The 22512-nt window shown below is 48.5% G+C and overlaps 3 protein-coding genes across 5 annotated transcripts; 2 read left to right on the top strand and 1 right to left on the bottom strand.

The window, feature by feature from the left end:
• The first annotated feature begins 10967 nt into the window (after positions 1 to 10967).
• On the top strand, positions 10968 to 18826 carry LOC114853371 (ceramide synthase 2-like). Of its 3 annotated transcripts, none has more exons than XM_029146679.2 (11): positions 10968 to 11103; positions 11935 to 12111; positions 13165 to 13282; positions 14319 to 14437; positions 14512 to 14569; positions 14691 to 14741; positions 15317 to 15409; positions 15706 to 15834; positions 16600 to 16706; positions 16918 to 17074; positions 17157 to 18826. In XM_029146679.2, the coding sequence occupies exons 2-11, from the start codon at positions 11936 to 11938 to the stop codon at positions 17355 to 17357; spliced, it is 1209 nt and encodes a 402-aa protein (XP_029002512.1). In that variant the 5' UTR covers positions 10968 to 11103; position 11935; the 3' UTR covers positions 17358 to 18826. The 3 variants fall into 3 exon arrangements, with proteins under 3 accessions (XP_029002512.1, XP_029002510.1, XP_029002511.1); XM_029146677.3 differs by lacking the exon at positions 10968 to 11103 and adding an exon at positions 11132 to 11295; XM_029146678.3 differs by lacking the exon at positions 10968 to 11103 and adding an exon at positions 11355 to 11827.
• Positions 18827 to 18871: 45 nt separating this feature from the next.
• On the bottom strand, positions 18872 to 21358 carry LOC114853370 (kelch-like protein 23). The gene is made up of 3 exons (XM_029146676.3): positions 19817 to 21358; positions 19273 to 19684; positions 18872 to 19199 (listed from the first exon to the last, which is right to left on the bottom strand). The coding sequence occupies exons 1-3, from the start codon at positions 20784 to 20786 to the stop codon at positions 18896 to 18898; spliced, it is 1686 nt and encodes a 561-aa protein (XP_029002509.1). The 5' UTR covers positions 20787 to 21358; the 3' UTR covers positions 18872 to 18895.
• On the top strand, positions 20978 to 22423 carry lsm7 (LSM7 homolog, U6 small nuclear RNA and mRNA degradation associated). The gene is made up of 4 exons (XM_029146680.3): positions 20978 to 21102; positions 21358 to 21448; positions 21539 to 21610; positions 21991 to 22423. The coding sequence occupies exons 1-4, from the start codon at positions 21097 to 21099 to the stop codon at positions 22131 to 22133; spliced, it is 312 nt and encodes a 103-aa protein (XP_029002513.1). The 5' UTR covers positions 20978 to 21096; the 3' UTR covers positions 22134 to 22423.
• Positions 22424 to 22512: the final 89 nt, after the last annotated feature.

The following is a 22512-nucleotide window of genomic DNA, read 5'->3' as shown; positions in this document are numbered from 1 at the left end:
CCGTCCCTCCCTCTCCACTCTAAACAGAACCACATTTCTCCAGGCAGCGATCAGGCCGAATACTTCACTGTCTGTGGGTATTGTGCTTTTCCCCGTCCAGGGAAATTGGCTCCCCGGCCCTCCCTTCCTCTCCTCCTCCTCCTCCTCCTCCTCCTCCTCCTACTCCCGTCTCCGGCGCATACGTTTGTTTAGTCACGCGTAAACACCCGCGCGCTCGCAGACGCGCCGCATCTCGGCCTAAGGTAAACACAGGCCGCCTGAAGCAGCCGAGAGCGGCGGCGCGTCCGTCACGGCGCTGGAGGTTCCAGCGGAGGCCGTTAAAGTGGAGGAGGAGACGTCTCTGTTTGTGTGCGCTGAGCCTGTGTTTGTCGGATGATCCTCAAACACGCAAACACGGCGGCAACGTCAGCGGCAGCTTTCAAGATGACGCGGGACTCGTGTTTTCAGGTCTAATGCTTGTAAGTGTGTGACAGAATAATGGCTCTTGCGAGACGTGCGGTGAGGCCTGTGGCGGCTGCATTGACAAAGGCAAGTCATTTGTTTTACATGGACCAGACTGTGCTATGACTGCATGCGGTCGGCCTCGTAGAGCAGGAAGCTGGGGGCTCGGTGTCGCTGTGCTGCCAAGCTCAGGGTCCCCTGTGCAGCTCACGTGGAATAAAGGATGACGGGCAGGAACCAGACGAGGCTTCAATCATCCTCACATGACCAAAGTCGTGCACGCTCCTAAATCCTGCATCTCGCTCACTTTTCACACACAGCCCAGATTCCCAGCGGGACCGTAATACGATGGTACGACTCACCCTAGTACGGAACTGGAACCTGTGTCTTACTTTGTCTCACCCTCGTGCCTTGAATGAGCTCTTGAAGCCGTGCCCGATCGCTGGCTGCAGAAGGGGAGAGCAGCGGAGCCTGATGTGGGCCTTCAGCCTGTCTCCAGTCCGGCCAGATGAGACATCACGGGGCCAAATCGCCTCCACGACAGCCTCGCTCTCAGCGGGGAGGGCTTCACGCTCAGCATTAGTCACAGAGCAGCGCTGCCCACGGGGCAAATGTGGGTCAGCGGATATAGAGGAGGTCACGCTGTTTAGGTTAAATACTGTATACACATACGTTACTGACGCTAAGAGGGAACGAACATGAGCTACAAACACACGCTGAACGTTCCTTCATAATGTCAAATACAGTGTTACCCTGAGAAACGAGGGCCGTGACGCGGGGCGTGTTCCTGGTCACGCAAGCAGCCGGTCACGCTCGGACAGATAAGTAGGTGAGTCCCTGTCAGCAGCAATTAACTGAGACGCGCCCGCGGCTCAGATTCTGCTTTTCTGTGATTTATTTTTAATAGGATGGTTGATGATAGTGATGATGGGGGGGGTCCCATTGAGACACGGCGTACGTCATCAAGGTCATTGGAGTGTTACAGTACAACATCAGAGCAGCAAAAACCAGTTCGACTTTGTCACATCGCTGCGAGACGTTTACTGACACAAGTTGACTGTAAGATGATATGAATCCATAAACAGTTTTCAGATTCTAAAAGCCTTCACCTCAGGTCTGAACAAAATGTTCCACACGGTCGTTTTGGAACTTGTGAACACTTATACACACGCGCACACACATACACATACACACACACACACACACACACACACACACACACACACACACACACACACACACACACACACACACACACACACACACACACACACACACACACAGACTCACACTAAGCTAGAGTGGCTGCTGTCATGAGCACCTGATACACCTTTGCTCAAGAGAACAAGCAACTAAATGGTGAAACAAAAATTCTTATAATTAAAAGCGATGTAACACTTCTGGAAGCTGCCCGACGCATTGGAGGACAAAGGTCGTACGCGTGTTTTCAGTCCTAGACCAGTCAAATGAAGTCATCAACGATGGAAGAAAAACAGAAATCCAGCTGTTTGTGTACAGCACATCATCATAGTTCTGATTTTCCACACAGCACGTAGGTTTTGGCCGAAGGTGATGTTAAGGTCATAAGAGCGCATGTGTGTGTGTGTGTGTGTGTGTGTGTGTGTGTGTGTGTGTGTGTGTGTGTGTGTGTGTGTGTGTGTGTGTGTGTGTGTGCGTGTGTGTGTGGTGAGGTGGGGCTGAGGGAATTAGACTGTGGTTTGTAGTGTCATCATGGTCTTGGGGTTTGTGGTTGGAGTCTGTGGGGTCAGGGTGGAGTGTGACTGGGTCTTGAGATGCTCCCAGCTGGAAATCATGTGGTCGTGGTCAACCGGTGTTTTTTTTTCCCCTGGATGGATGAAAATATGATTAGACACACAAACAAACACACAAGCCCATTCACAAAAGCGCCAGCGCTTGCTAAGCGGGAAGGCATTCCTGGCCTCACCTTAACCTGAGCGCAGCTCCTCCTCAGCCAGAGACCCGGCCCTGTGCAGCTGTGCTGCCCTGGTGATGCAGCGACACAGGAATGCGGGACTTCAAAGTCTAATATGAGCAGGGACAGAGAGTGGTAGTGTTCAGAGGGGATGAGAATATGTGTTCTCATAAAACGACGCACGAACACGCTGCTCCGTTTATCTGCAGATCGGCCGCAGAGGATGAGGTGGAGGACGAGCAACCTGCCTCACACGTCCCCTCAGTGGGAGCCGGGGGAGGGGAAGGCGGCGTGATGCACGTGATGTCGCTCCCCAGCGACGTGCACAGCTCGTCTGGCCACGGTAACGGCCGTGAAAGCCTACAGTGGGAGGCGGCCGGAGGGGGGGGGGGCTGTGCGAGCTGCAGATGGAGCGCTCGGTTCTACTGCAACCACAGCGTGGATGAGGGCTCTGATGTCCCGCACCCCCCGCGGCTGCAGAGAGCGAGTCGCCCCCAACGAGGGGAGAACTGAAAAGCCTTAAAGAGGCGAAGAAAGAAGTGCAGGCAGGTTCCAAGAGAGCGGAAAGAATCCTCAGACTGCCCGGGTTTGAGGCGCTAATGGATTTCAGATGTCTGCAAAGTCCTTTGTATTTTCAAAGGAGCATAAAACATTCTCTCTCAGAGGAATTTAAACAGCGACAGGAATTCGCACATTGTCCCAGCAGCAGCGGCAGCTAAATGTTTATCCCCAACGTTCGCTCATGTTTCTCATATTATGTGTTTTACATGCGCAGACGGTCCAACAGTCCGTATATGCTCGGGTTCCATGCTTTTCTGTCGGGCTCCAGCGTTCTCTCGGGGGGGGGGGGGGGGGGGGGGGGTTCTCCAGCGGGTGCTGGGGGGGGGGGGGGTTCCTCCCCGTTTCCTGTGCTTTCCTGAGGAAGCGGCGACTCTGATGAGGTGAGGTCATTTCTCACGCCGACCGTTGAGCCGACTGCAGTTGTTGCCTCTCTCCGCTCTCGACCACGTGCGCGTTGTGAGTCCTCGATCGCGAGCCACAGATTCCCACCACGGCCGCCGCGCTCAGCAGAATGTGCTGTGAAGCGGATTCTGTGCTCGCAGGCGGATTCTGTTCGGCCCAACTAACGAGGGCCAATTCTCTGTGAGGAGCCCTGATGCACAATAAATAATATGAACCATGTGCCCTCATCATATTCAAAAGCACTTTATAGATTTAGATTCATATATATATTAAATTAATTTAAATTTTCACAAACCCTCCTTGGCCTCTGGTCCACTGCACAGGTTTGTGACACTGAGATGAAGAAAATGGCCGAACCATGGAGTCCAGACCTCCTAGGTCTCTTTCTAGGCTTTGACGCCGGGGCAGCGGTGCCGCAGGAAACGGCTGTGGAAACTGAAGGCAGTTTGCACTTGAGTCGGCAGTAAACGTGTCAGTTCTGCTCCAGTGGCCGAATAATTGGCACCAATGCTGCACATATATGTATATATTTAGACACTGACTCCTCCACCCGCTCTGTCTAGGACGGTCCAGAGTGCCTTTTCACAGTATGTCCCACTGAGCGTTTGTGAGGACGCGTTGTAATAACATCAGCAGCAAACTGTCCAGATGTGGGACAGTGGCACAGTAAGAGTTAACATCGCAGCAGGGAGGAATGTATCGCGTTTCTTCCAAAACTGTGCAAAACAGCATCTGGCTGCGCAACATAAATTTACATTTTATCCCGACTTCCACCCGTGAGAATCTTTGGATCTCAATGCAGACAGGACGTAAACAGTAGTTAAATTCAAGGCGTTCAAGGTCATTCGGTGCACAAACTCCAGCTGCAAGTTATAATTACAGCATAATAAAATGTAACAAAGCATGTTTTTTATCTTTTACCATAACCTGCTGAGTTGGCGCATGCATGTCCAGAGGATTACCTTGGATGACCAGGATTAAAGCTGCGCTCAAATATTGCAGCGGAGCAACGTTATACTCTAAACATAACAGCCCTTTTTTTATTATTGCAGGCGAATTTGACAAATTGGCTCCATCTGGACACTGGTTGTCTCCCATTTCAAACACACTTCGATCTCTGTCAGCTAAGAATAAATGTTTATCCATAAATGTTAACTGGCCGTCTGCAGCACAGGTGAAGGCAGCTGCGGGGAATGTGCTCATCAAAGCCAGCGGCCTTCACGTAGAATGATTTCATCTTTAATATCACACAACCCGCTCGGCCAATTTATTAGAGTGTGTGTGTGTGTGTGTGTGTGTGTGTGTGTGTGTGTGTGTGTGTGTGTGTGTGTGTGTGTGTGTGTGTGTGTGTGTTGTTTACTTGTTGTCAGTTGTTTAAATAAGCCACAAAGAACTGTGCTGACTAGAAGGGAGGACGTCCAGCAGCCGGGTGCTGCTGCGCTGCGATCATTAGAGGCTTGGACAACAGATGCTGAGGCACTTGGAACATCCTCCTCGCCTACCTGCCTATCAGCATTCCTTCCTCCTTCCATCCCTCCCTCGGATCCTTCCTGCCGCTGCCTCGCTTCTCGCTCGGCCGCAGCTGTTTTCACCGGGAGTCACAGGTAAAGACGACGTATCTGCCAAATGTACAACGAAAACGAAAGGGGGATAAAGGGAGGGCTTAAAGTAAATGAGACCCTTTTGAAAGCCCCGGTGGAACAAACCCAAAGCAGATACTGTATGAGTTCTAATAAAACAAATGCAGAAAATGCCTCAGTGATCCCCCTCATGAGAAACTGAAGTCATGTCCCTCTATCAACACAAATAAATGATGTTGTTCCCCACAAGTGTCTGTGAATCATTTGTTTAGGGTCAGGCCTCTATTGCTCTCAGACACGCACACGCCGAGGCCTGTTAGGAGAGCGTATCAATAGACCACCCAGGAGTTTCAGAATAAAAGCCCGGGTGGCACTTAGGGCAGAGGCACCGAGCGCATGCAGTGACAAGTGGTGAGACGTGAAGAGATGAGTCACGTTTCACACTCCTCTCCTCTAATATATACAAACGGTCCCCTCATATGCACGCACGCACACACACACGCACGCACGCACGCACGCACACACACACACACACACACATACACGCACGCACGCACGCACGCACGCACGCACACACACACACACACACACACACACACACACAGGCAGCAGCTGTGTTTGCCACATCGTCCATATAACGTGTGTCCTCTCTGCATCCAGCGCTGACCCACACAGTTACTATCCTGCCTGCAGTCAGTGCACGAGGACCTCGTTGCTCTAAACTCCAGCAATGTCACATTTCCATTGACTTTCACGGTCAGGGCCAGTTGTTGCTTCTCCTAAGACGAGTGTCAGTGTGGCTAATTACTGTGTTTAAGGCTGGGAGCTTTAAAGAGGTAGTTTGGGAAAAAGGGCCTAATAAGAAGGGAAGTCACTTCTGCTAAGAGCTCATTAGCTTCTTTAAATAGCTTAGCATAAACACAGAGAGGCCTAACGAGACGTTTAATGTCACCAAATAATGTGTGGAACAGGAGAGAGGAATGAAACAGAAAGGTGAGCGGAGCAGGCTGCTCTGCAAGGACTGCATGACTGCTCGCTAACTCCCTCACCTCTAATCAGAAGTCAGTCACACTCAGACATTTGTCTGCTTGACAAGTGCCACCCGGCTCAGCTGGGCTGCGGCTGCGGCGCCCCATGCGGCGCCCACACGGGGCCCTTTGAAGTGTGGAGGGCCCCCCACGTAGAGAAAGCAGTGCCCGGGGGGTGGGATGTTGGGGGGGGGGGTCTGGTCAAGATGAAAGGCCGTTTGCTCTGCTCTGCCTTTTCTGAAGCGTCAATATTTGTTGCTTCGTGTGTCTGGTTGAGTCCCAGACCCGGTTGAGACCCAGTGTGACGTCTGCGAGGCTGTTCGGGGGTCAGTTCATCATGTTTGCGGTTATTTCAATTTTCACTCCTCCAAAGCTTTGAAAAACACTTAATACAGCGTAAACTTGGCCACCAAAGGCCTAATCCTTCTGTAGAGTTACATGGAAGTTACAGCAAAGAGCTGAGTGACTGCGAGTGTGTGGTCTCCAGCATCTGGCAAAGTCTGGCGCTTTGATTGTGCTCCGCATAGTCAGAAATCCTCCATGTAAGTTGACTTGATCAGTAAAAACTCCACATGTACTTACTGCTCTGATGTTTCAGAGCTGCAGTGTGTTTTCATATTACACAGGCCTGTGGGGTAACGTGTGTCACCTCTTGCTTTGGTCCATAGTGTAGTCGTGTGAGCATGTATGGATGTGTGCCTGTGATCACTGTAATTGGGGACTCGCCTGAGGAATGCGACTCCCACTGACAACTCTCTCCAGCCCGTCCGTCTTCATTAAGGCCTGTTCCGGGTACCGGTCATGTGATTTGCAGCGACGGCCCCCAGTTCCAGTGATATAGGGCAAATTCCTGACCGGGATCGTGCTCAGCTTCATACGCACAGCAGGAGGAGGAGAAAGGAGGAGAGGAAAAGTGGGTTAACGGACAAAACGCGGCGGCGGCTGATGCAGATTCTAGGCTTCGCGTGCATGACTGTGAGGCATTCGCGACACTTTCCCGGCTGCTGTGGAGAGACCGGTCGGATGGCCGCGAGCCCTCGGTACGGTCCACTGCCCCGGAGCTGCGGCACGTGAGCTACAGTAACCGCTGTGGTATGTGCCGGGACGGGGGGGTCAGAGCAGCAGCTGGTGATAACGCGTCTCCCGCCCCGTGAGAACGATGACACCAGATAATGGCGATGTGATGATAAAGCTGATGCTTGTGTGATAATGACGAGACGACTTCAAGAATGGCATAATTCATCACCGCCCGCTACAATCTGCTCCTCGGCAGCTCCGCACCCTCACCCCCGCTGCCGATCCATCATCCGCCGCGCTCCGCCCCACGGGCCTCGACGCCACCTGAACCCGGGCTCTCCCTCGCGGCCTCCATTTATTTTAATCCCGGCGTTCTTTGTATTTATTTATTTTTTTCATTCCTGAAAGGGAAGGAAGTCAGCCAAATGCCATGCAGTCAGACAGGCCGTGATGCTCGTATGATAATGATAATGATTACGGCAGTGACGATGAAAGCCCTGTTGCTGTAAGTAATTTGATGATGTCACTGCGAGACAATGAGAAGCGGCCGAGCGCGTCGCGACCTGTAGGGAGACGGAGACGCAGCTGAAGGCAGCGGGGATGAATGAGGACCCACAGGGCACAGCACGAAGGCCCGTTTATTAGAGGGGAGCCCTGTTCGCCGCTAACATCAAGCATGTGCTACAGGCTCATTCAGACGGTGGAGCAGCGTCATATTTTTATTTTAGGACACACACGGAACAGCAAACGCGTCTCATCAGGCAAATGTTAGACGACAGGACGCGGTGTCCTGTTCTGTCTGAGGCTCCCACGTTTTATCCAAAGGGGGAGGAATGTCTAACTTTTTCACTACAAGTACAAGTATCAAATGGAAGTTCAAGCAACAATCATGTCTGAGTTTACAATCAGTCACGTTAGACTTCTACAGAGTGTAACCTTTGACCTTTTTTCTGTTTTCTGTTTTCTGACACAGGAACTGTTTGCTCTGGTTTGGCGAACACACATTTGACCTTTAGAGTTGATTTAATAAGTCAGACTAAATTGAATTTGCTTTTTGGACTCCACCTCCTCATACTGTGTCAAACACGAACTTAGCGTCGGTTGCTTCTTCCGGAAGGGTGATGTTTTATGACCTCGGGGTCATTTAAATGCTTTTACAGTGAGAGGCCAGCCACCGCCCCCACCCTCCGCCAGACACCGCCGATGACATAGCCTCCATCTGACTTGACGTTTGCCTGCTAATTGAGGCCGTAAACAGGTGGGTGACAGAGGCTTTGTAGCTGACTTTATACTCGACCATCAGACTCCCTCGCGGGTTTAATGATGTTTACCTCCTCAGGTCGCCTTGAAGAGTGGAAGCGCAGCCACGGCCCGTCTCACAAACACACATGCGATGGGAGGACGCACATGCACAAACACAAATGCGATGGGAGGGATACACATACAGCCGTTGGACCAGCTGCTCCTTTACTTTTACCACACAACATATTAATGAATGCTCCTTATTTCTCCTGCATGCAAGTGCACATGAAAGTAATATTGCTTCATCACATGAGGCCACATAGAAGGTAGTTTTTGTTGTTTTCGTCTGGAAATTAATTATTTGATGTTTGTTCAGACAGCTGCATTAATAAGACCAGGCCTTTAAGTTTCAACTGGTTAAATGGCAAATGAAGAAAGAATTGTTTTCTATGAATGGGGCAAATCTCAACATGGCTCCTTTCAGATTGTGATATCCGGCGCCCTCTGCTGGCACAATGTGGCATTACGTCTCTTGGCCCTCGCTGGAATGAGGTCAAATCTTGTCTGTGAGAGATAATTGCCCCAGAAGCAGAGCTTCCACTGTGCGCCTCCAATTGTCTCTGAGCTTAGCGTGTGTTCATACGAGGAGGTGCGGCGCCTGGAGAGCAGTAGAGCTGGCTTCACTCGGGGGGTCAGAGGGAGAAAATACGCCAGAAACAATAGACAAAAGAATGAGAAACAGCGGAAAGATCAAGGAATGCGCCAAGAGAGAAATAAGTGGGGGAGGGGGGGAGGGGGAAAAGAGGGGGAACGTGCACGTGAGAGCTTCCCGGGAGACTTCGACAGGGAGATGAGATCAGAGGTCCTGCTGTGTTGGCAGCTGCAGGGAGTCGATGGAACACCTGGCACGAAGGGAGGAAAAGGGGGAAGTCGGGGTGTGTCCGCGCTCAGAGATCAGCGGAAATCAGCTGAACGACAGCTTGAGCTAATTAGCCTTTATGTGTGCTAATAGATCGGATGCGGCCCACGGGATCAGCCATCTTCCCCCACACTGCGGGGAGAGACCCCCCTCCGCCCCCCTCCGCCCCCGGCCGTGGCTCAAACGTGACTGTGGTCCAGTTGGGCTCAGTCCGGCCCAGCGGCGCCGCCGCTGCTGCTGCTGCTGACTTCCTGTGTGCGTTCCCCACCTTTGTTGGTCGTTTACGGCTGTTATTGTTGTTTTGTTGACAAAGGGCCGCGCCGCTCGACTCGGGGTGGTAATCTGCTGAGCTTATAGGCTCAGTGCTAATAAAATAAAAAGTGTAAACACCTTTGTGTTTCAGGGTGCTAGCGTTGCTGTTGTGAGGATGCCGACATGTGTTCTCTACGGGCGAGTCCTTTCACTTCGCTTGCCACCTTAATTATAGAGCACGCGGCCTATATTTACACTGTGTATTGCGTTTGTATCTTGTGGTTCCCGGTGCGGCTCCAGGTCACAGCAAGACAGAAAAAAAAGCTTTTATTGTGAAGGAATCGAGCTGTGAAGGTCACCGAGGTCCCGCGGAGGCAGCGAGTGTTGGGACGTCGGCACGTGCACCTCAGTGATCCTTATTTAGACTCTGTAGGTGAATAAATACACTGTGTTTGGTATCTCACCCACAGACTTGCTCGTTTGTTGCTGGAAAGGGCCTGTCATACTGGTCTGGTCATTACTATCACACATGCACTTATTATAACATGGTCTCAGTTTTAAATGGCTTCAGTGAGACATTCGTCAGGGTCAGTTTGTGTCCTGATCGATCGAACCACATATTACAGTTACTCATCACGGAGCCACATAATTACGTCTTGGGAACTTGAAGCCTCCCTCAAAGTAAATGCTTCAGGTAAAGTCTCGGTCTGGCGCGCGTGATCAGGTAGGTCCTCGGGTTTATGCATGCGTGATGATGCTCTGATCGTGTCAGCGCAGGCCTGACACGTCCAGGGTGTTCTCACCAGTGTGGGAACATCACACACACATGAGCACCTCTGGTTCTAGAGGGATTCAGGTTGAAATGAGTTGGATGATTAATCTTGGATGTTCTCTGTTGCGACGTTATTCATTTTCCTACAACCTGATGATGTCACAGCCTTCACCCGCTCCTGTCCTCAGTTCACCTGGAGAGGTAAATGCAGAGGAAAGGATGTGACACATGGCACTAAGTTGGATTTTCTGAAGAATTCTGAAGACAGACTTACATAAATGTCTCTGTGTGGTTCACCACATTTACACTGAATGCTGAAACACACACGGAGGAGTGCGTGGGTGCACTCAAACCTGATTTAGTCAGTGACATGTATTTTTGTCCTTTTCTTTGATTTAGCCAAAAACAAACGCCACGTGCCCGAAACCATAACCACAACATTTGCTGTACAACATTTTCACGTCCTGATCAAAATGGGTTATTTTGTTACGGCGACGATATGATCGAGGAATGTGTTCAGACGTGAAACCAAACCGCTTATCTTCACGACAAAACCACGGTAGGATGAGAACGGTGCTGGTGATGACAGCGCCCCTCTCTCTCTCTCTCCCTCTCGCTCTCTCTCTCTCCCTCTCTCTCTCTCTCTCTCTCTCCCTCTCCCTCTCTCTTTCTTTCTTTCTCTCTCTCTCTCTCTCCCCCCCTCCCTCTCTCTCTCCCCCCCCCTCTCCCCCCCTCTCTCTCTCTCTCTCTCTCTCTCTCTCGCTCTCCCTCTTTCTTTCTTTCTCTCTCTCTCTCCCCCTCCCTCTCTCTCTCGCTCCCCCCCCCCTCTCTCTCTCCCCCTCTCTCTCTCGCTCTCTCTTTCTCCGCCTTCAGCAGGAGCAGCTTTCGTCCGTGTCGCTCCTCCTCTCCCATTAACCGCTGGACGCGTCGCATCTTCATCGCGGGAGGTCGCACAGGTAAATGCGTGGTCGCGTTTCTGGGAATGTGGAGAAAGGAGGCACGTTTGCGGGTTCTGGCACATGCAGCGGATGGAGGTGGAGCAGGTTCGGGCCGGACGGTCGGCCGATGGGCCGTGGGGCTCCGGGCTGCAGAGGGATGCGCTTTACACCGACGCGCCGCCAGATTTCGCGGGTTAATCGTTGTAATTGGTAATTGTGTTATTGCGTATTTGTTCCTCATGGCCTCGTTTCGCTGTCTCCGCTTTGCTTCGCGTCCGCTGCGGTTCCTCGCTGTTATTCCCACGCATTTGTCGCTGCAGCGGAGACTGCGTAAGAGCTTCGAGGCGCTCGTGCATCGCCGCTGTAATCTGTGCCAATCAACGTGAGGCTGGACGCAATCCCGATCGGCTTTGAGCGTTGCATTTCGTAACGTGTGCGTGCGCGTGCGCGTGAGATGCACGCTTGGATCTGGGCCCACGATGGTTGTCTGTATCTGTATGGTCACCGCCGATCGGCTGGTGCATCCTGGACCAGCAGGAAGCTCACGAGCGTTCATTTTCATAATTGATAGTGTCTGTCATGTGTTTTGGCAAATATGCCACACCTGTCCCCGCTTCTCAGTGTGATGATGTGATTATAAACTGGTTTTAGATCAACGGCTTGACAACAAGAGCACCACGTGGGAAATGCAGGCGTCTCCTTATTCCTATTTTTTTCAGAATAATTACGATAATTACTGCCGGTGAATTATACCATTTAACAAAAGCTTCTCAGGTCTTTTAGTGTATTCGTTGGCTTTCTCGCTGGCATCGGTGTTGTAACCAGCCGGCCCTCCTCTCCTCTCCCCAGCATGGAGGCCCTGCTGAATGAGTGGCTGTGGAAGGACGAGTACTGGCTTCCTCCCGGCATCCGCTGGCAGGACGTCACGCTGAGCGAGGACGAGGGGCGCTTTCCTCTTCCCAGAGATCTCGTCTACACTCTGCCGCTGGCCCTCGCCTTCATAGCCGTCAGATATGTCTTTGAGAGGTAAGATTAGCTGTCATTACAGCAAGCGGTGCTTTGGGAGGTTGAAGGTGTAGGTTGTTGCTATTTGTGGCAGACCCGTGAGCATTACAGTGAAAGGCCATATTTGCATTCACGTAACGTCAGCGATGATTCCAGCATCGTGGCTCCTTTTTTTGAAACGGTTGCCACAGAAATGAAAATCTTTAAGAAACAAAGGGATCTGCATTTTCACTTGCATCTAGTTTGTCATGGCTGATTAAGCGGCTGTTTGCTGCCTGCTAAGTAGCTTGCGTGGCCGAGGATAATGCCTCCTTGTGCCCGGCTCTCGCTCCCGTAGATGGAGGATGAGCTGTAGATCAGACGCATCAGTAGCAGCAGACAGTTGCTGACAAAGCAAAGGCCATTCCTTCCAACTGGATCCAACCCTTTAAAATGTGTGTGTGTGTGTGTGTGTGTGTGTGTGTGTGTGTGTGTGTGTGTGTGTGTGTGTGTGTGTGTGTGTGTGTGTGTTAATGTTTATCTTTTGCTATTTATGCATTTATCTGAAGAACAAATTCAAAAAACCATTAGAACTTTCATCCTATTATAGAATTTAAGTCAGTGTCTGATCAGTCAGCTGGGAGGTGTGTGTGTGTGTGTGTGTAATTCTATCTCACTGATAATAATCCTGAAGTGGACAGGGAGGGGGGATCTCAGTGTTTGAAAAGGTCATAGCAGAGTCTGGTTACAGAACACACACACACACACACACACACACGCCCTTATCATCACGTCTCCCTGGGTCACGCACACACACATTGTTCCTGGTGCTCGGTCTTTATCTCCGTCGCTCACACACATGCAGATCAGGTGTCTGTTGATGCCATATCAGCTACTGACAAAGACTGTCTGTAACAATAAGCCTTTGGGTGTGGCCCTGCTTTATCCAAATTGCCACGAGGAACGATCCTGTTACTCTGTATTGTGTTTGACACATATTGGGCAGCTGCTGATCCCATTAATCATTCATCCCAATAGAATGATGGAGTTGTTTATAAAAATTAAAGCCGCTGCATTTCTCTCCTCTCCTCTCAGGGTCATTGCTGTCCCATTAAGCAGACATTTAGGTGTGAAGGATCGGATTCGGATTCGAGCCGCTTCTGTCCCAAAGTTGGAGACCTTTTACAAGCAGAACAGTCGACAACCATCACAAGTTTGTATTGTTTTATTTAACAAAATGTCAGTCAGTTTTCAAATTTTGCTGCTTTAACTTTGGCAAACTCCCCAAAATAAATGTTGTAAATGGTTGATGAAGGAGTTAAAGTACCTGTGGGGGGTTCACATATTGACACTCATATGCAAATCAGAAGCAGAGAGTGTATTTATTAATTTATTAATAGAAGTGAGTCAAAGGTACAAGTGTTCTGCTGATTTGCATATCCAAATACCAACATGAAAACAGCTTGGACAGTAAGGGGGGGGGGGTTCGGGGTGTGGTTCATCATATCATGACTGAAGAGCTTCATAGTTTTCTTGGAAATCAGCCTGAATTCTTCCTTATATATTTGTGACACAGTTCATGCTTGAATCAAACATTTGCCTGAGGAGACTTGATAATAGCAAACTGAGAATAACAACCACATTGCGACACAGACAGTCCTTTGAAAACAAGCAGAGTTGTGACCTGACAGGACAGGACGCGACTTGACATCATTAGAAAATAAAATAGTCCATGAGAACCTGTCGTGATGAGTTTGTGGGCCATTTGTCACAACATGGAAATGCAGCGTTTTTGTGCGAGGAGCTGCACCCGTGTGGCGCGTTGGCGCTTTGCTATGTAAATGACAGGTCAAACACACACACACAAGAGGAAACAGATGAAGCAGCCTGACGCTATTGGCAATATTCAGTCATCGGCTCAGAACGGGGAAGTTTGTTTTTCCCCAGGTTTGAGGGAGGTGCTGCTACACATATGACAAAAACTATCCCCGTGTGGCTCTGTGTCAAGAAACTGTTGTAATTGGGTTGCACAAGAGTTTGTTCCATGAGAACAAGAAGCTTTTCATCAGCAACAAGACTGTTTGTGAACCGAGAGAGAGAGAGAGAGAGCAGGGGACTTTAGAAGGCAGAGCAAATAGTCATTTAAACATTAAAACAATGAACTTTCACCAGCTGCATTTGTGCTGAACAAAGGTTCCCAGGCCTTTAATTGTCATATGCGAAACACTGTACGTGTGGTGTGTTTTCAGACCGAGGTTGTGAGTCTGGGGAAGCAGTGTGGACTCTCACAGAGACAAATCCACACCTGGTTCAGACACAGACGGAACCAGGACCGGCCCAGTAACACCAAGAAGTTCTGCGAGGCCTCGTAAGTGCTGTTGTTTCACATCACAGCCGGAGCATCGGCGGCTACGCTGGATGCTAATTATCTCATGTGTGCAGCTGGCGGTTCGTCTTCTACCTCGCATCCTTCACGGCCGGCCTCGCCTCTTTGATCAACGTAAGCCTTCTTTGGCCACTTCTCCTGAATTAACACTGAATCAGATTGTAGCACGTGATACCTTTGAATAATAAGCTGGCTACAGCTTTGTATGAGACTCCCTCATCCGGTTCTCTTCCAGACTCCGTGGTTCTGGGACCAGACCGAGTGTTGGAGGGGGTTCCCCAATCAGGTGAGATTTAAAAGGAAGCCAAGCTTATGAAGTCCATGCAGCTTGTGCAGACGCTGAGACGAGAGCGACTGGACGCGAGTCTTTATCCACCCCTGACCTTTGCTTCACTTCCCTAATGGTGATGTCGATCTAAACCCTTTTGTTTGGCCAGACGTGATTTCTTTAAGTGTGAAAGTTGATATGTGTGCGGCGTCGATCGCATTCAGGTAGGCCTGCTGGTCTGCATTCCTCCCAGGACGCCACACTTCCTTGTGGGGTCATGACCATGAAGAGAAAACATGAGAGAAAGTGGAGCCGCAGCTCGCTGACTGATTACTGCTCCCGCAGCCATAACTGACACCACGTTTAGCCTTTCCTGAACTCCTGTGGCTTCTGATAAATGGAAAGGATGTGTTTCTAGCAGTTATTTGCCTGGTCTGACTTCCTCCCATTGTTTTATTGCAGCTGTTGTGCAGTGTTTTACATTTAAAACCTCTGTGCTCTTATGATCGAGCGCTCCCCGTGGAGAACAGATTCATTCACTATGAAAATGTTCTGTTTTGACGTTTTTCTCTCTCCTGCGCCTGTTTTTTTAGCCTGTGTCCAAGCCTCATTTCTGGTATTACGTCCTGGAGCTGGGCTTCTATTTGTCCCTGCTGCTGTGCGTCTCTGTGGACGTCAAGCGAAAGGTGGGTGTTGCTTTGAAGGACGCTGCTGTTCTGTCGCACAGGCTCACGCATTGTATTATCTGCTGTTACAACATACTGTAAGTCTCTGTAACCAGATTAAACTCTTTAAGCGGACCGTGTGTTTGGGCTTAGAACACATGTTTTAAAGATTTGCAGCGATGCTGAAATTCACATTTATACATAAACCAGAAAGAGACAGATTTTTTCTGGTGTTTCAGCTTTACACTGAAATTGGATTCTCATGATTCACGTGAAATGCGCCTTTCTTATACTTTTGGGTGGTCTGTGTGTTCCAGGATTTCAAGGAGCAGGTAATCCATCACATCGCCACCATATCCCTTATTGGTTTCTCCTACTGTGCCAACTATGTGCGGGTTGGCACACTGGTGATGCTGGTACACGACTCTTCTGATTTTCTGTTGGAGGTAAGACGTCCTGCTTCTCCTGTTTCCATAACGACGCTGGGGCTTTTTCCTCCATCACATCTGTCTCTTTCCACGTTTTTGGGGAACAGGATGGAAGCCATCGTCATTGTAGATCCGTGGATGATATATATTGAAGCTTCCATTAATACGTTAGTTGTCTCCTTCACTGTGCCTGAGAATGTTAAAAAACGCTTTGCCCACAGAAACAGGAAACCTCACTGGAACCCACCCACCGTGTTCAAACTTTCCCTTACAGTGTAAAACATTATGTCTGTGTGTCTGGTATGAACTGAGCAGCATAAAGAACAATATGAGCTGTGGTGAAATTGAAAATGTTGTTCCTGACTGTAAAATGATTATCTGCTACTGTTGCAATCAGACAATGGTTCTTTGTGCTTGGTTTCTGGGGTGGATCTTCGTGGGCGTCGCGTTTCACGCTCAGATAGCGTCTGCAGATCGAGATCAGTTATCTCAGATCTAAGAAAACATGTGGTGCTCCACCTGTCGTCTGGTGCCTGGCGCGTCATGAGGAGACCTGGGTCATGTTCAGTAATGCTGCAGTCAAATAGTTTTCAGGTTCCTTTGTTGCAACTGGTTCTTAGATTTAAAGTTGGACCCTTAATTTTGTTCCATTGTTGGAGCTCACGGTGCCCACGTGCTTCCGTTTAAGCATTAGCTGTGCATTTCCTATTTTATTATGAATGACTATAATATGAATTGATGAAATTCTTCCTTTTTCCTTTTCCTTTCCTTTTCTTGCAAAAGTCTGCCAAGCTGTTTCATTATGCCGGCTGGACCAGACTGTGTGACTCACTCTTTGTCATCTTCGCTGCCGTCTTCCTGGTCACAAGGCTGGTGGTGTTTCCTGGAAAGTAAGACTTCAGATATGCAAACTGCACATATGTTTATCTATTAACGACAATCATCTATAGATGAAGTGATTACTGTGAAGCAATGTCAACCAAGGTTTCACTTGAAGCTAAGCCATCTGACTGTTCTTTAGTTCTAGAAGAGTGTTTGTGTAAGTTATGTTTATGATATTATTCATTCTACCCAATCACATATTGTCCTGTCGTCTTGTAGAGTGATCCACACAACCCTGGTGGTGTCGCTTGATTTCTTCGAGCCCTTCTTTGGCTACTACTTCTTCAACGTCCTGCTGTTAGTGCTGCAGGTCCTGCACGTCTTCTGGGCTTATCTCATCCTGCGCATGGTCTACAAGTTTATGTTCATGGGCAAGGTGAGAGGGGTGCATGTGGAGTTGTGGGTTCCAAGTCACACTGTTTCCCGTTTCTCACAGCTTCTTTGCCTTTTGTCCGTAGGTCGAGCGGGACGAACGCAGCGATGAAGAGAGTGAGGTGGAGGATGAGGATGAGGATCCTGAGGAGGAAGGAGATGAGTGCAGCTGGGAGCAGAGGAAGGGTGCAATTAACTCTAAGCTGGCATCGCTGGCCAACAACTGTGTCCTGAACAACCTGGCGAACCAGAGGAATCTGAACAGCAGACTGCCCAAAGCCAGATAGTGGTGCAAAACCAAACCTCCCTCACCATCCATTGGAAATGGACTCATTGCTCATTATGAAATTCATCTGGCAAAACAAGGAGACATGAATATTCCTACATCCAGTCACGTGTGTCGTTTCTGCAGGTGTTGTATTTTTTGTAAATACTTACAGTACAAGGATAGAAACTGTGCTTCTAGGTTTATTTATACTTAATTTACCATTTATGTCAACAAGAAAACCTAAATGTTTTATTCAAAACCCAAACACTTATCTGACAAGTGGTGTAATATATTTTAAGTCTACAGACAGATAGACAGTACATGTTCCACACATGGTATGGTTGGTTGTACAAAAATATTGACTGCAAGTGTGTTGACAAACCACCTTAGAGGCTATTTTCTGAACAATGTTCACAACTGGTTTTTATGTTGTCGTCTGTGTCAGAAAGTACAAAGTTCTATCTTTCGTTGATGGCATTTGACGTAGTCAGAGCCGAGCTCAGCTCTTAGAGGAGTTTTGGCGCCACCTTCAGAGGAATGAAGAAAAATCCAAACGGCCTTTAGGAAAGAACAGTGTACAGCTTCGTGGAGCAGAGAAATATGTGTGTGTGTTTTTCTACTTTGAAGCGCCATGAATTCTCTGTTTGAGTATTGTTGCTCTACTGGACGTTAGTTTAGTGCCTTGGCTGCTGTTTTTTAAACTGTTTGGTTGCAAGCACTTGATATTTATGAGTTTTGCGCACTGTTGTGAATAATTTTACTGTACAGTCCTTTTCCAACCCTATGGGCCATGCCTTACTGTGACTGTGCTATTAGAACAGGCTGGTAGACAGAAGTGTGCACACAGACCAGCAATAGACAAATATTAAGACTCTCCACAAAGGTCAAATGCTTTTTGCTCAGAGGAGGAAAAGTTACTGTAACATAAAGAACGATTCTCATATTAGAGAACCACATATTTTTATATAATTAGATTGCACTGGAACACTTTGAGCAAATACAATTTCTTTGTACAGATGTTCTCCATCATACCTTTAAGCAGTAAAAGACACAGGTCGGAGACATTACTCCTGTTTGCGTCGTCACAAATGAGTTCTTTTTCAGAAACCATCACAAAACCCAGTAAAGTCATACTGTGTTCATCAATTACAACCAAAAGCTGGTATCACATTTTCACAGGAGCTGTTAAAGTGTTTGCTGCATCTAATTATGTTTTATATTAAGACAAGTACAATGTGTACAAACATTAGCACTAAGAACTGCAGAGCAACAAGGGGCTTAAAATGAAGAGGTTGTGGAGTAAAAGGGCTGAGGACCACACATACAGTATGACACCAGAACGCTGTGTTTAATTAGAACAGGAGGTCGGGTTTCCAATAAAATGGCTCTTGACTGTTCTTTTATGATGAACATGGCTGCTTCATTTATTGTGTGGCCATTACGCGAACTGTTTGAAGAAGACTTTAATAAATTAGCACAGCTGGGTTATTCTTTGCGTTTTTATTTAGTGTTTGTGCCAGTACACATTGAAAGAAAATACTTTTTGATTTAGTTAGATTACGTGTCCATTCTGACGGCGGCGCAGCCTCTGATGGGCACAGGACAAGGTATGGCATCGTCGACCTCAATGCAAGTGTCAATGTAGGGGTCGAGCAGCACCATGTTTGGGAATGCCCTGTTGCTCTTACGCTCGCTGACCAGGTATATCTGTCCGCTGACCAAGGCGCAGCCACAGAAGAACTTCCTGTCCAGAAAGTCCTCCGCCTGCACCGTCCACTCGTCCGTGTCCACGTCGAAACGCAGGACCTGGCCTCCGAACAGGTAGAGGGCGCCGTTGAGCTCTGTGGCGACCAAGTCATACCTATGAAAGGGTCCGAAAATTACCTTTCTGGGCTGAATGAAAAGCTACTTGCTACAGCAGTGGGATCACTCACCGTGGAAATGGAGAATAAGAGACCACATCCCACTGGTCCTCCCTCACCACATACCTTTGAATTCCACCATACACTTCCCCATTTTCATCCAGTCCACATGCCACATATACACATGGCCCTAGAGCAGCAGCTGCTGCCCGTTCTACGGCCCTGACCATAGGACTGACCCCCTTCCAACCTTCCTCTGACCCCAGGTCCAGCCTTTCAACCTCAGCCACTAGGCCTTCATCCATGCTGCCACCCAGCACCAACAGTATCGACTCCAGCCCTATGGAGCAGTGGCTGTGTCTGGACTTCAGCAGGGCAGGCCCATCCACCCAGCGCTGGTTCCCACATTCATATATCCTGACCCAGTCCACACTGAACCACAGCACGTCTCGAAAGTAGCCTCCGGTCACAAACAAGTTGTCTCCTGAATGGTGAGGGAACAAACAAAACATAGTATTAACAAGCATGATGATTTAATTAACACATTACTGGTGAAACCCTGCATCTTCACATTGTAGACAGACATTAATTACACAAACCATATGTTAAATATTACCTAACACAGCCACTGAGTACTGTGTGAGGTTCTTCCTTTGCAGAGGTGCACAGCTCTGCCATCTGCCACTGAGAGGATGAAACTGGTACAGTGCCTGTTCTTCCTGATCATGAGGTCCACCCAGGACAAAGAGGCTTTCTCTGGCCCTGGTCCTCCTCATTGACCTGCCCATTGACCAAGATGCTGGGAAATGGTCATTGAGCATGCAGATGAGCTTGGCCTTAGGGTCAGAGCTTGTCATTCTGGTTAAAAGTTCAGTAATGAATTGTAAAGACAGAGACTCAGGCCTCACCAGTTCAATTAGCTCCAGAAAATGTTCTTCTCGTTCAGGGTGAAATGACACCCAGCGCAGTACGGCCTCTAAGGCCAGATCATCCTTATGAATGGCCAGATTATCGCTGGCAAGAAGGTCCGCTATGGACTCCTTTGAGAGGGACAGGAAGTCCTCTCCAGCAGATAGAGCAGAGAAGTGTGTGAGCGCCACCTGTCGGGCTGCAGTGTAGAGCTGCATGCAGCCCAGCTGCCAGGCGTAGGCCATCATTCCCAGGCAGTTACTGAGGTGCAGCTCCCGCTCCAGGAACTTGCAGCACAGCAGCCTGGCCTGCTCGAACTGGAGGAAGTCTGCAGCCTGAAGGATGCCAAGAACATTTTCTCTGTCCAGCGGCAGGCTGGATGTCCTGCTGTGATCCATCAAGGCCTTGAAATGCTGCAGAACCACCCCTTTAATATCAACTTTCTTTTTGCTGCTCTCCACGCCGCAGCCAAAGAACAGAGCCCTGAAGTAGGGACTCTGGAGGGCCAGATGATGGCGGTTGACATAAAAACTCTCTCCTTCTACTCTTAGAATAACATCTGGAACTACAGCAGTTGGTGGGTCTTCCTCGTGAAGAGGGGTTTCGTCCTCTTCTGCTTTGTTTTTCGTCAGCCTGAAGCCCTGAAGGTTGAGTTCAGTGTCGGCTCCGCAGGCCATGTCACAATAAACAGCCACACCACGCGTCCTGCTTCTGCTTTTACAACACACTGGCGATATTAATAGACTTTCCCTCTGACCCACTGTTGGCTGAACACATGGGACAGAAGATTCAAGCACAACGGCTTTTATACTCTAAACAGACCAAAGACACGTGACAAATGTTTTAATGAACAAACTCCGATGACTTTCTCCGTTTAATAAATTAATAATAGTCAAGAAACGCATGACGTCACCCACAGGCGCTCTACGATTTGATTGGCGGAAGGTTGCTGAGGTCACGGTTTAACTTCCGTGTCACAGAGCTAACATGGCGGTGAGTTCGTGTGGTTGTCGTTATCATTCAAACATTTAATTATTGTTACACCTATTAGCGTTTCTGTGCTTGTTCGTCGCTGACCAAAGTCAATTCACGCCACAACCCGAGATATAAAACTGCGTAGTACAGCCATTTCTTTTCCTCGCATCTGGTAACTTGGCTAGCTGAGCCAAGCTAGCAGAAGCTAGTGTGCAGTTAGACTGTCTGTTGAGCGTATAACCTAAAAATATCTGTTGTTGCTGTTTTCTGCAGGATAAGGAGAAGAAAAAGAAGGAGAGTATATTTGACTTGTCAAAATACATCGACAAGCCGATTCGGGTAAAGTTTCAAGGCGGACGAGAAGGTACGTGCTAACGCTAGCCAGTGGAAACCATACGTGCATGTTCGGGTCCCTGTGTTGATCCACACTGACGCTTCACTGTTTCCCCTTCAGCCAGCGGTGTCCTGAAGGGGTTTGATCCTCTGCTAAACCTAGTGTTGGACGGCACAATCGAATATATGCGAGGTAAGTGCATATAAACTCCCTAATGGTTGGCAGTATTACTCAAACTAGTAATCTGTACACAGTGCTAGGCATAGCTCCCAATAACGTGTCTCTATAAGCACTCACAGTAGTGTCTTGTCTCTTTTTTATTAAAAAGGGGGTTCAGATGTGTAGCCTGCCCTGTTACCTAATGCAACCAATGTGTATTAGTAATTTGAATTAATGTCTCTATGCAGATTAAAATAAAGGGGGGGGCGTAATGTCTAAATTCCAATACAGCGAAATGGGTCGTTAACAGGGGTTCAGCATCTCCTACATTTCAGATGATCAACTTTGCATTTTTCACTAACTGTTGCAGTGTGAATCCTTTACATAAACCTTTTCTATATCTCTGTATCCAGATCCAGATGACCAGCTGAAGCTGACAGAAGACACCAGACAGCTGGGCTTGGTGGTCTGCAGAGGAACCTCCGTTGTGCTGATCTGCCCTCAGGATGGCATGGAGGCTATACCAAACCCGTTTATACAGCAGCAGGACGGCTAACGCACCGTCTGTTGCTTTTTGGCTCGCAGACGCACACAAACATGTACATTCTTTGAACATTTTTTTGAAGTTTTATTCACATCAGTAATTATGTATACAACATGGGCAAGTTTGTTTTTGAAAAACTTAAGTTGATCAAAAGGACACTTCTCTGCACTTCATTTGATTTCTGTCTGTGGCGTGCAAACGTTTGAGTTGTAAAGAGTGTTGTACTGTTTTTGTTTTAGCCAGAATAAGTCAACTTTTTACAGTTTTTGTTTTTGATAAGAAAATAAAATGAAAATTTACTACTTGGTTTTGCAAGTGTTGTTCTTTAAGTTAGGATGTATAAAAGCAAAATTGGAACATATTCAAGAAAGTTGTAGCAACTGTAATTAAT

Source organism: Betta splendens, chromosome 4 (genome assembly GCF_900634795.4).
Source record: "Betta splendens chromosome 4, fBetSpl5.4, whole genome shotgun sequence".
NCBI classification, from domain to species: domain Eukaryota; kingdom Metazoa; phylum Chordata; class Actinopteri; order Anabantiformes; family Osphronemidae; genus Betta; species Betta splendens.
This window is presented reverse-complemented; position numbering and strand designations above follow the sequence as displayed.